General features: G+C 36.6%; 1 protein-coding gene across 9 annotated transcripts in view; it reads right to left on the bottom strand.

Annotated features, from left to right (window-relative positions):
* The window catches only part of RALGPS1 (Ral GEF with PH domain and SH3 binding motif 1), a 74,509-nt gene that overhangs the window by 25,599 nt on the left and 34,915 nt on the right, over positions 1 to 13,995 (bottom strand). For all 9 annotated transcript variants that reach the window (XR_014949243.1, XR_014949241.1, XR_014949242.1 and 6 more), the window contains 2 exons: positions 7,700 to 7,837; positions 5,932 to 6,025 (listed from right to left, as the gene is read on the bottom strand). Coding sequence is in view for 6 of the 9 variants with exons in the window: in XM_085556436.1 (XP_085412562.1) it covers positions 5,932 to 6,025; positions 7,700 to 7,837 (232 nt within the window). In the remaining 3 variants the exon portion in view is untranslated. The remainder of the gene's footprint in view (positions 1 to 5,931; positions 6,026 to 7,699; positions 7,838 to 13,995) is intronic.

The following is a 13,995-nucleotide window of genomic DNA, read 5'->3' as shown; positions in this document are numbered from 1 at the left end:
GTTTCCCAAACAAGACCCCTGAAGCCAGAATCTGTGGCCCCTGAGAGGCTTAATGTGATACTTTCAATAGATCAGTGCATACTTTGAAACCTGATGTCTTACCACCAACATGCATCATCCATATCCTCACACACCTAACGACATCCTTACAGCTGAATGTTCAATGTCAATCACCAGAATTACTTTAAATAAAAAAAACTACCTTGGTTCCAGCATGCCTAATAAACCACTCCTAAGGCATAAAGATGCTCTATTTTGTGTTTTCCCCATGTATCATTAGAATTTCATCTCGGAAGACACTATATTCATCCAATATCACAGTACTGTTAGAATTTATTTTTTTGTTTCAGGAATCCTTTTCAAAAAACAAATCTTTGCTTTACCATGGTAAGGAAGCCTAGTTTTGGTGCATGGTGTAAATGTTAACATATGAAATTTCAACATTCCAAAATTATATTGCATGAGTTCAGCTAAGAGACAGGTCAGGATAAATCCTAGATATCAGTTTCAGAGACTGCCCACAAGAAACTTAAAAACTGAGGAGTTAGTATTAATAATGGCTCAGTCTTGGGCACGGTCCTATTTAACATCATTGTTGATGATCTGGACAAGAAGATTGAGCGCATTCTCAGTAAGTTCATGGATGACAGTAAGTTGGGTGGGAGTGCTGATGTGCTGGAGGGTAGGAATGCTCTGCAGAAGGATCTGGACAGGCTGGATTGATGGGCTGAGATCAACGATGTGAGGTTCAACAAGATGAAGTGCTGGTTCCTGCAATTCAGTTACAACAACCCCATGCATTTCTACAGGATGGGAAAGAGTGGCTGCAGAGTGGTCCAGGAGAAAGGGACCTAGGGGCGCTGGTCAACAGCAGCTGAACGTGAGCTCATGTATGCCCACGTGGGCAAGAAGGCCAACGGCCTCCTGGACTGTATCAAAAGCACTGTGGTCAGCCGGACTAGGGAAGTGATTGTCCCTCTGTACTGGTGAGGCCAAAACTTGAATCCTGGATTCAGCCCTGGGAACCTTACTGCAGGAAAGACATTGAGGCACCGGAGTGTTCCAGAGAAGGGCAACAAAGCTGGGAAAGGACCTAAAGGATAAGGCATATGAGAAGCAGCTCAGGGAGCGGGTGGAGCTTAGCCTGGAGAAAAAGAGGCACAGAGCAGACCTTCTCTGCAATTCCCTGACTGGAGGGTATAGCCAGCTGTGGGATCAGCCTCTTCTCTCAGGGAACCAACAGGTCAAGATAGAATAGCCTCAAACTGTGCCAGGGGAGGTTCAGGTTGGACATCAGGAAGAATTTCTCCACAGAAAGGGTTATCAGACATTTGGAATGGGCTGACCAGGGAGGGAGTAAAATCATCATCCCTGGAACTGTTCAAGAAAAAACTGGATGTGCCACTCAGTTTACCTAGCCTAGTAAATAAGGTGGTGATTGGTCAAAGGTTGAACTCAATGATCTTGGAGGTCTCTTCCAACCTTAGTGATTCCATGCTTCTATGATTCTATTTTGTGTCCTGTGGAGAGGCAGTCAAGCCACAATTACAGCTACTGAACCATATGGCCACTGGATCACTATGAACCTCAGACTAACAATGAAGGTTTTCTTCCACCCCACCTTTCACCACAATTCTTGGTGGAAAAGATCCAGTGAATATAGCTGCCCGAGAGCTGATTGAAGACGAACTGCAAGCAAGGTTCACTGCTACAAGTACTAATTTAAGTACTAATACTTACTATAAGTACTAAGCACCTGTCATTTAATACCTGTTCCCATAGGACTGCAACTAACATGGTACAGCTAGGACTTCTATAGCACCAGCACTGCTAGGAGTCAGTATAGCCTTTCAATTGCAGATCAATTTCTCTTGAATGTTTTCCCATAGCATCTTGCCTATCTGAACCTAAATGTGAACTGTTTTTCTGTTTTTCTATATTGCCCTATATGCTCTGAAGAACTAATTTATAGGCATAGGTAGAAGCCTGATTGTCCTGTCCAGATAGATAATACTGTAAAACAAATAAAAGTCTTCAAACTGGTTTCACTCAAAAAACAGCCATGAGAATACAAGGCCTGACCTAATGACACCAAAAGGTCAGCAAAAAAATTTACAGGGATGGCTGCAAGGTATTTCTGGTTAGAAGTGGATGTGGCATTGTGCCACAATGCTACATGCTGCTAAAACTGAGCAGCTTCTGCAGAAAACAGTGTATGGGCTGACCAAGAAACATCTGTTATTTTTAGGACATGACATCATTGTCAGGGGTTTTCTGGAGCATTCCTACTTGCTGACAAGCACAAACCTAAAGGAAGCAATTGGACTAGCACAAAAAAAATTGAGAAAAGTTTTGTTTATATAAAGCGGCTGCCATATTTTCCTTTCCAGTGTAATTGAGGTTCCCATTTGGCAAAACGTGTGTTGGGATTCTGCCAATACATTTTAGGACAACGATCTAAGCGTCTCTCCCTGACAGCCTGGTACTGAGATAGTTCTGTTCTTCATGCCAAAGGTGACACATACCTCTCTGCAGAGAGCACTAATGCTGTCCCTGGCTCAAAAAGAGCAGTCACTGCAAAGAAAAAGACAGAAGAGATTCTTACCCACTCTAAAAACTTAGAACTCTCGGCATTTTTAAAGCTTACAGTTTCTTCTGGCATGGGACCAACCAGAAAATGCTATGAAACTAAAGGGAAACTGAGAGGAAAACGTGAGATCAAATACTCAAAACAAAACCCAAAAACTTCTTACCAAGTGTAAAAATGAAAGAGGAATGAGAGTCTTCTTTAAGGGTAGATGTGATGAGTCTCGATGAATTAATTAAATTAATTTTTTTTTAATTAAAGTTTTATTCTGATGAAACAAACATGGTAGAAAAAGATCGAAGTTTTCCAATGTATATAAACTGTAGAAACTTTCCTGTGGTAAGAATCAAATCTTCCCCGCTTTTTAATACATTTGTGAGTTTAGTCCAGTTTTTCCTTGCCACAGTGAAGCCTGGAAAGTAAACCACTAAAACTTGATTGAATTAATCTCATAAATAACTAAATTAAAAAAAAATAATTAAATTATCTTTAAGATATATCAAATACCTTCAAGCATTATTAGGAAGGCTGCTACTAAAGCTACATTAATATTCAAATTTAAAATGGAATTATTTCAAGTTTTTACAAATATTATATGTTTATGGAAAATACTTGTTTAATTCATTTTTTCTGAAATAGTTCATAGTACAGTTCATGAAAAGTTCATAGTACAGTTCATGAAAGCTATTGTATACATGGTGTTAACACTGTTGCATCATCAGGAAACTCCATCTAAAAGTCAAATTGAACAATATGAACAGTTTCTTTAATCCAATCCAGGGGATGTAAAGCCTCTACTAACTATGACTACTTAGTTTAAGTTTTCTCTGTCTTCATAACCTTAATGAAGCACAGAAGTGTGTGCAAAATTAGTAAATAAAAGACCATTTGTTAAATTTTAACACTGAGATTTAAATCTCAGACTACCCTTAACAGAAGTCCTGGACCATTTGACCTTTTCAAAGGCTGAGACCAAAATGAGCAAAATAACTGCTCATGGTCAATGTGCATCTCTTGCACAATGTGCCTGCGAGTGAAACATATCCAATGTCACAAGACTGAATAAAGGAAGAATTTACACATTCTACCATAGTACTCTGGCAGGAATTCTAATTCCATGGAGCAGATAAGTTTTGCTATGAAAACACTAAACACTTTTTTTTCCCCAAATTATTTTCCTAGAGAAACATCACTATTCTTAGTATCTGTGATCAACCAGACACAAAAGCACAAACATCTCAAATCATCACCAAGCATAAGCTTTTAAGTGAATGACCCAGTGCTCTTTCAGCTTCTTTTGCAGAAGTTTAGCCTAAGCAAGAGGACAAATTTTAGATATTTTATCTCTATTTGTAGTATGCCCTGATAATACTTTGAGAAGTTCCAAAAGAACACCTTATCTGAATGCTTTTACTTTTAGAACTGTTCTCTCAGGGAAAGCAAAGTTCCACACGAATTCATCCCAAGAATTCCTGTCAACAGATCTGGTCAAGGTATAGTCCTGCATCATGCGCTGCGGCTGGAGCCAGAGCTCAGAGGAACAGCTGGAGTTACCACCAACTCCATATATTCAAAATTGAAAAGGCAAATTTGTCTGACTCATGTTATGCTAAAGCATGGGTTTTTGTCTCTGTTATGATGACACCTTTTTTTCCCATCTCAGTAGGAGGTTGCGTCTGTATGCCAGCAGTGTCAGCAGTAATTGCAGCAAGATGTAAATAGTTGGTGCAGGTCACTCTTCACATTCATGTGTACATGACTCCACACTGGTAATGCAGAGTCTTCTGATTACTGAATACGCTCTTTTCTTTTCACAAACACTAACTGGTAGCCTTCACTTAATTAACTGATCAGGTTTCAACTTAAAATTATTTAATTATTTGTCTCACTAGTCCAAATAAGAAGAGGTTCCAGAATTCCATTACTCTGATATTTACAAACCACATTTCAACATTTAGCTTATCTATGTGTTTTATCCTTGTGATATCATTGTGATATCCTCGTTTTATCCTTGTGATATCATTACAATTTCATTTAAATTTCTACCCTCCCCATTTTATTCCAGCTGTGTTTATACACAGTGATTCACTTACCTAAACTTTTCCTTTCTCAGGTAAAAGCCCAACCTAGTTCATTACATCTGGGGTTACAAGATAGATTTTATTCATCTGATTGCACCATCATTTATTTAAACTCTCAAGCATGCAAGCATGGATGGCCAGAGCAGCATATAATGTTCCATGTAAGCTCTCACCAAGTCCTTCTGAAGCAGTATAAACAACTCTATTTTTTCACAGAAACACTATATTTGATAGGCAGTAGGGATGAATTAGTCCTTTCACGGCTGTATCTCACTTGTGACAGCTATCTACTGATCAACACCATAAACTAATGTTAGAATAATTATATAACATTCTGGGGTTTGTGGCACTATCATTTTAGTCATCAGATTCTTTTTTTGTGATATTCTATTTCAAGAAACCCTTACATCACTGTTTTATTAGCATACGGTCTAAGTACACATAAATTCTGAAACAAAATTCTTAACTGAAGTGTTTAACAAAACTGGTAACAAGAAAGGTTTTAAGGAAGTTCATTACCAACTCTGCTCTCTAAAACATGCTAAAATATTTTGTACTATTTATACTGTTTTATGCTTCATTGTATGACTGAACATATGTTTGCTTTGAATACTTCAAATTCTGCTCACCTAAATAGTTACTCTATTTGTTAATAGTTAATTGTATAGCATTCCATCTAGCTTGGTTGCACTATTTAAAACCTTGGTTCTTTAGCCTATGACTTAATTTGCTAGTTCTCTCAGAATTACTGGCGAGGGAGTATCACTTCTTTTAACTAGAGCACATTCACATAGTGACCAATGTGGTCTCTGGTGTCTGCGTCAAACTTCTCTGTGGCTTAGCTCTTCTCCAGGTCTTCTGTAAGCATTGTTTTAACATGCTTAAACCCTCAAAACTTAAACCCCTAAATTGTAAATACTAACTTATTAAAATAATAACTTGAAATTGGTAGATGTTCTTAATGTATTATTCATAATACTACATGACTTTAGTGTTACTGAACAAAATTCCCAGAACACAATCATCATGTAATATAATAAAGACTCGATTTTCACCCACTCTAAACTGTTACTTTTCACTAGTATATTTCACTTTGTAAATTTGCTTATAGTCATAAAGAAAGACAGTCATTCTGAATTTTACTTAGCAGAAACACCCTAAAACCAAGGGCCAAGGGCTTTTTGCTCAGCTCTTAATAAAACTAATGACTAAGTAATCTTTCTGTTACATTTCCCAATGCCTGAAGAAAAGAACAGAACGTACTTGTAATTGTCATCTTCTACAAACTTCTGAAGTTCTTCAATGTAACGGACAGACTTCAAATACTTTTGCACATGGGGAAGTGTTGTGAGATGATCTGTGGAGTGTTCAAACAAACAAACAAAAACCATTAACATTTATGTCATCCAAAATTATAATTTTTTCAGGTGTTTTTTTCCTGGTTCTTAGGATACCTTCATAGAAACAGAATTTGAACCTCCAAAAAAATAAATTGGGCAGAACTACTACTTTGACTCTAAAAAATTGTTGACTTGACTGAGCAAAAGTGATGCTTTCAGTTTTTAAAGAAAATACAGATGCATTTCATCAACATGAAAGCTGGTGGATTTTATTGGATGCTATCTCACTGGTGGAAAAATATTATCTGCTGCAAAATTGCTTGAATTTTTGTTCATTGTTCTGGGGAAAATTGAAGGCAGTATCTATAGGTATTAGTGGTTCTCATCTGCCCACGAACTGAGGAGACTTAAAAGTTATTAAATAAGTAATTAATAATTACAATGCTGAATATCAAGAATGAAAGACAGTAAGTTCAGAATGACAGAAAAACCTCTTGACACATGGTTCATGGATAGGAACATACCTTGTAGCACCTAACTTAAGTTTTGCTCTCTTGTAAAGGTAACTCTTTTAAAAGCATCTGTTATCCCAGAATATTTTTCAAGGCTGTATTTTAATTTTCATCGTAATTTTAACAAAGGACTCAAAATTAATACATAGCACTGCAGCAAGCTACCAAAACTGTAAAAAGGAAAGGGGTCAATGAAATAAGGAAGTTTCTTTATCATCCAAAGCATTCAGAGACAATATGAAACCCACAATAAGAAAATGACACCTGAATAATCTAGCTGTTCAGAATCATACATTATTATCCCTAGTTCCTACCTTTAAATATTTTGAAATACTGAAGTTAACAAAAAAGGGCTGGGTACTTAAGCATACACAGCTAACATCTGACCTTGTTTTTTCACAATCTAACAATCCTTTTTCTTTAAGTTATCCAAAACGGCAGCTTTTAAATTTTCTCAATTTAATTGTTTAGCTGCACTCAAGGCTTTTCAGCTTGTTACATGCTTAAGCAATGAAAAGTCATGCTAAGTCACCAAGAGTACACTGAGTATTCACTAAGATACCAAAACCAGCACATTTCTTGATATGCAGCTTCACTAGCAGGCTAGAACTGCAGAAATTTTTAGAGTAAAATTCTGTTAACAAAAAGAAACAATTCTGCGTTTACTTGACTTCATCCAGGAGCAACATAAGTGCAAAAACTTTGCACATTGAACAACTGTAGTGGTAGACTGAAATATTTGTATTTCATTTTGTAAATATATCACCAGGATGCTAACAACAAATGATAACCAAATGAACACATACCACACTCTAGATATTGTATCTGCTACAAAGTAAAGGGAAGATATTAAGATAATTCTTACTGATTGCCCCTGGTGGAAACAGTATATAAGCCAAATGCAACAGCTGCACTTGAAAGTATATCATTTGTACCCCACATCTAACAGTAAACTCTACACAACCTCTGTTATAGCTCTTACAATTCAGAATACATGCTTATGTGCCCAATTTACTGGTAAGACTGAAGCTACGCAGAAGTGGAAGCTACATCACTTACTAGTGTTCAACTCTACCATCATTAGCCTCTTGTGTTCCCTCAGGGCCAAAATCTGCTTCCACAATTTCGCACAAAAGAAATTTCAGTTAAGGCTTGATAGGCATAACAAAATTTACCAACCATAGTTGCAGGATACTTGCAGATCAGCTATTATTCGGAGAATATTGTTCATTTGATTGGATCTTTGTTCATTCTCCATTATGCTGTCTGAAGCGGGATATGCAGAATCTATGTAGATTAAATCCAAGAGATAAATTCCTGAAACAAACAAATCAATCAACCAATTGATCTAGTGTTTCAAACAGAAACAGTTGCATAATTTTTAATGAATATATCAGCCAGAAGCTGTTTATCCCCACTGTGCTCTGGGCCCATTAAACAAAGGAGAGCTTGGGATTTGCATTTTGAAAATTTCCATAATTACTGCTTGAGTTCTATGACACCCCTTAAAAAGACAGAAAAGCTTTTTTGCACTTAGGCTACTGCCTACTATGAGCAATTTTCAGGACCATAAAAAGGACACTAAAAAAACAGTGAGAGCTGCCCCAGCCAGTGGTGCTGACAGTGTGGGGACACAAAACTGCTGGCTCCCATGACCAGAGACCACTGCAATACTTCCTTTGTCTGCCTCCAGTGTGCAAGATCTCCATTAACTTTTCTGCCCTGAGACTTAGGAATACTTCATGGAAATCCATCGCAAGACTTTTTCTCACTCAAGCTGAGCTCACCATATACCTGTTTCTTCAGATCTCTACTATCTTGACCAGTACACTGCTCATTGGATCAAACTGTGTTAGGTCCAGCATTGGTCAGGTTGCAATACCTAATTTCTTTAGGTTTTTACCTTATTTATTCATGCATTCTGAAGAAGCCTTACACTGCTTAGGGAGGAATGAATGAAGAAATCATATGACCTGTTATTGAAAACTGAAGAGACAGACAAAGAGGCGACAACAAGCTAATACAAATTCAGTTTGTTATGAACTGTTTAATGCTTTGCCTGGAAACCATAAGGCCATAACTGTCTCTCAAGTCCCCAGCAATCTGTGAATTTGGACTATGAAAAAACCATATATGCCCATTAGACCCACTGACATGATAAACAGGAGAGTGCTCCAGAGACCAAATGTAATTTCATAATCCCACCAAAACTGAAAGGGATGTTTAGACCATGTAAATGAGTGGAATAGAGCTGGATTAACCACTGAACAACATACAAATCATGGGAATTTCCAGTCATGCTGGAGTTAAAACAAAGAAAAAAAGATGCTAAGCAAACAGGTCAAGTTTTATAGTCTAGTTTAAATTTTTGCAATGACACAGATCAGTCATTCAAAAATTTTCATCGCATATTAAAAATCCTCTCTTCAAGAAATACATCTCATATATATATATATATATGAGATATATATATATAATTTTTAATATATAGTAATATTGATATAATTTTTATATATCTCATAAATATCAGTACCGTTTTTAAACCAGAGGTTCATGTAACTCAGACTACCTTAACAGTTTTATCTTAACAGTAACCTGCAGTATTTAATGCCTTCTCCCAAAAAGTATCTTCTAAAAACCATTCTCTACTTATCTTCATTTCTCTATCTACATATTTCTACCTCTAGAAAGACAAAATGATGTATCATCAAAAGTTATGAGTGTTTTGAATGATTGTTCTATTTGCTCTCTTTTCTTAAAACAAAACAAAATAAAAAACCCTCTGTTTTTGTAATTTATATTAGTAGTTGGCAGTTCTGGACCTACTGATTAAGCATGCCGATGTGATTCTACTTCTCTCAGCTACTGTAATTTCCCAGGCCAAAGGATGAGTTTAAAGGAAGAGGGAGTAATTGGGGTTTGCTTTCCTAGATTATCAAAATACATACAAAAGCAGAGAGGTAAAAAGAAAAAAAAGTATGACTTTATGTGATTAAAAGAATTTTCTAAAAGTTTGTCAAGGGTAGCAATACCTGCTCTTTGTCCTTTTTCACTCTTGTGAGGATAAGCTATTAATCATACCAGTTTATTATATCTCATACTAAGTTTCACATAGCATAATAAAGAAATATAAACAGCACTTTTGTTCTGCTTTGTTTCCTGTTTTTTCAGTCTTACTTAGCTTTTAAGAGGGTGAAAAACAAACCAAATTATTATTTTCACCTTTTCTGAACTTTATCTGAACAAGGGTTTCAACCACACTGGGAAAATGTTTCGGCCATCATCCCACACACTCAAGAGATCCTAACACCTACACAAGGCCAGCACAGACCACGCACCTTACACCTCAGAATGAGGGAAGAACTCCAATTTCCCTAATATTAGAGTGGCTTTGTAGCAGTTTAGTGTTGAGCAAATCCTGAGTCCCCAAGTTTTTGCAATGGCCTAGAGATCCTACCTAGACTGAGCAGCACTTCACTGTGCCCTCTTGTCAAGTGGCACATCAAAACCTAGTTAGAGTTATGACTATAAAATATCCTTTGCTCATAGCCTCTGCACTGCAACATGCATTATGGCAGTCTGGGTCAAGGCCACTTTCCAGCTATTTTGAGCAAATCTGCAGCTTTTCTCATTGACACTAAAGGTATAAACACACTTCCACTCTGCAGCAGTGGTTGTAAACATTTTTTCAGGACAAATAATTTATTTTCCAGGACAACATACAGATGAGGACCAACAAGGTATACACGCACCAAAAAAGATGAAAGGTGCTAGCCTTGGCTCTGAAAATTCCAAATAAAATTGTAAGAAAATAGGCTTTTGGTAGGTAGTGGGGTGCAGGAAGAAAAAACCCAAACTGACAGATGTCAAAAAAATTAAACTTAATGTAGTTATAAAAGAACACATTTTTTGTAATTACACACCAAGCTACCCATTTCCCATATTGTTCCTATCCCTCTCTTCCCTTAAAGAAGGATAATTAGGTTTTATGATTTTTTTTTTTTTTATCTTGGCAGTGATATTTCAAACTCTTCTATATATATGATGTGATATAGTAGGTATAGATAAGAATCAGTTCATTTTGCATAGAGGAATGACAAAATTATTCCCTTCAGCAAAAAACTTCAAGACTCGTTTCTTAAAGGAAAGCCTCAGGGATGCCCCATGCCAAAGCAAACACACAGCACTAGCTTTTCAAACTTTGGCTCACATTTGTGCTACTGTGCACTGAAAAAAGCTAGGATGTGAGGCCACCGGGATATTTTCCAGAGGGTGAGCTCATGGGCAGCTTCTTCCACAGGCAAGTATCATTTTCCAGTGAAATTCACTTTTCTCCATTGTCACCAGAACTAATTTTGCAGCTGTTGGATATTGTATGCAGACAACAGTGTTCATTAGTTTATGGTCCCATGGAAGTAACAACACATGCTAAGGAAAAATACGGCCAAATAATCCAGGACTACATTTATTAATGAAAATCACTCTGTGTAAAGGGGACAAATTATTTTTAAGTTACTAAAAGAAAACCAAACCTGTAGTACCAAGCTTTTAAACATCTACTGGAGAGTTCAAACAAAGAAGGAACATTAGTAACAGTTTAAAGACAAGAAAACATTAATACAGAAAAAAAGTGACCTTCAAATGTAGCAGTCAATGCCACCCGGATAGCACATTTTCAGTCCTCCATCCACCAATTTCCAAGGCTAAATTTTACTGAAAAATATATTTGTGGAGAACTGCAGTGTTCAGCAGGATGCAAACCTAAGTCTGTATTCTTGTGTCTTGATTTACAGTTAAGCTTCTCCTATTATTTTCTTTATTCAATACTCAAGGCTTCTGAGAAAGTAGCACTGAGGCAGATAATAAATAAGCATACTTTGTAGTTGATGGGTAACATTGAAGTCTTAAGAAAAATACTCCCAAGCCTTTGAAAAATCAGTGGTTATTCAGCTTCACTCAGTTCTGAAGAACCTGAACTGGAGCATGTAAGCTTTAAAATCCTCATGAACAACTGTGGTGTGCAATTTGCTCCTCATTAAGAAAGACTGACATAACACGCTATGAAAGACAAAACACTTTCAGTTGAGTAAATCACATGTACAAATTTATACTAATGAGAAAAGCTGGGCAGGTATTAAACAGCAGTAATAGAAACAAAGAGAGCCTGAGTTCAAGTTTTCTGTTCTGCCACAAATTTCTTTTACCTGAGCAGCACCATTTATTCTTAACAATTCAGAATTTGGGAGGTTTATAACCACTTGCAGGCACAATGTGCAAACCAAAACTTACAACACCTAGAATTGTTTCACAAATACACACTGTTGCAAAACTGATAATAAAAAAAACTGTGCAGATAAAGACTGAAAACTTGCATTATTATCAACTGTGTCTTTTTTACTTTTTACTTTTTTAAACTTTTTTTATAATGACTATAAAACGATAGTGAAAAATAGTAGGGCTAACAAAACAAAAATTATGTGGTTAAATCACACCGCTACTGCATACTTGATATATACTTTCATGCATAGTGGTATGTTAAGGGTCTGTGCAATTCTGCAAATGCAAGTAAGCTAGGAAATAGCTGATGTATGATATTTTTGTCAATCAGACATTCCCTACTTTGCAACAAAAAATAATTAGCTGATATAGAAGTATTTCACACAAGCCTGAGGACTTCAATTTATTATTCTTAGGTAACATTTTGATCAAGTACTGTAATAAACTATCACAGTTATTTGATAAATTGTACTATTACTGTGAAAATCACAAACATGCTGTAAAAGAAGGTAAAAAAAAGTTAGATGTTCTAATGAAGAATTCAGTTCCCTACTTACAATCATGTACACTTCTAAAGATATTCACAGCCTCTGAATGCACATATGCTGCTGTGTAACACAGATGTCTGAGCATAGAGCATTCCTTCAGTACAGGAAGCAGAGTCTCCAAGACATGCAGTAAGTGGCACACATAACAGAACAGAATCTTTGGAAAGTAATTCTTTTCCATTTTTGCTCCTCACTAATTGAATAATGACACTGGTTTGATAGGAGGGCCAGAAGAGACAAGGATATATTTCCAATTTGTAGTCAACTATATTTATGAAAGCATTTTCCTACATACAGTAGTGTGGTTGTATCATACTAAACAAAGCAGAGGACAGAGGGACAGTAACTTATCAATTAACTATGTGGTAGAAAGTCCAAACTACTACAGTCAGCAGTTTGTAAAACCAAAGACACCATTGTTAGGAGATTAGATCATAGGCAAAAAAAGCCAACTATTTTGTGGTATTGCTGGTTTCAAGAAGACTGGATATTTTCCAAGGATTAAGGGCTGGAAAAATTTTCTACAAAACCAAATGTATATACTGGTTAACCTTGGTAGAATTCGGAATACTCTAAAAAATCTGAAGACAAACCTTTGCTAAGGCAACACCATGTGATTTGTAACATACAGAAATGTATTAATCATAAAATGTCTCAAGAGAGACTTTACACATTTACTACATGGCCCCATGGATGGCCATCAAAGTGATTACAAGATTGGAAAGCTTGCCATAGGCAAAAAGGCTAAAGGAATTTGGTTTTGTTCAGCTTAGAGAAGTGAAGGGGCAGGAAGGGAACCTAATTGCTCTTCCAGTACACACAGAGCAGTCACAGGGAAGATGGGAATACTCTATCCAGAGTGATAGCAACAGGTCAAGAAAAGATGGGGTAGCATTCTATCTGCATATGAGCAAATTTCTTCTCTGCAGATACACTTAAATATTGAAGTAGGCTTCCCAGAAGGGGATGGCAATTTTCCTTGCTGGAAATACTCAAGATATGGCTTGACTGGACATTGGGTAACCTAATTTATGGCCCTGCTTTCCCCAGAAGATAGACCAACTATTCTCCAGGGGTCTCTTCAAGCCACAACTCTACCGTTCTATGACAAGTTTGAAAAATGTGCTAGCCTATACCTGCATATCTATTATTGAAGGGGAGTTTGAAGTACAGCAGTTATATGGATTAATTTGCTGCAGCAGAAAGACTCTGTATGTACAAGCAGATAATGGACCCTGATTTTTAACCATGAATAAAACGAGTACTTCAAGCAATCTCTTTTATCATGTGCTATAAGCAAAATTTACCTAATAAAAATGTAGAGCTATAGAAGGCACCTCATTTTGGTTCATTCTGCCTCAGCAACATCAACTAACAAAATTAAAATTTGATGTTGATCCCATGTTCTTTCCTGAGTAATCTCACTCTATTCAACCCCAGGAATTAATCATCCCACATTTGTCACCACAGCAATGAAGTCTCATATTGAAAAACATATCAATAAGTGCAGTAAAACCCAAGGAACTTTCAAACTATGATACCAGTTTGTGAAAGAAAATGTTACCAAGAACTCAACTGGAATTACATTCAAGAAGCTGTACCACGAATCATCTCTGACTGGTGCAAATCATTTTGTTATCCACTGAAAAG

Source organism: Lonchura striata, chromosome 17 (assembly GCF_050655825.1).
Source record: "Lonchura striata isolate lonStrDom1 chromosome 17, ASM5065582v1, whole genome shotgun sequence".
Lineage (NCBI taxonomy): Eukaryota > Metazoa > Chordata > Aves > Passeriformes > Estrildidae > Lonchura > Lonchura striata.
This window is presented reverse-complemented; position numbering and strand designations above follow the sequence as displayed.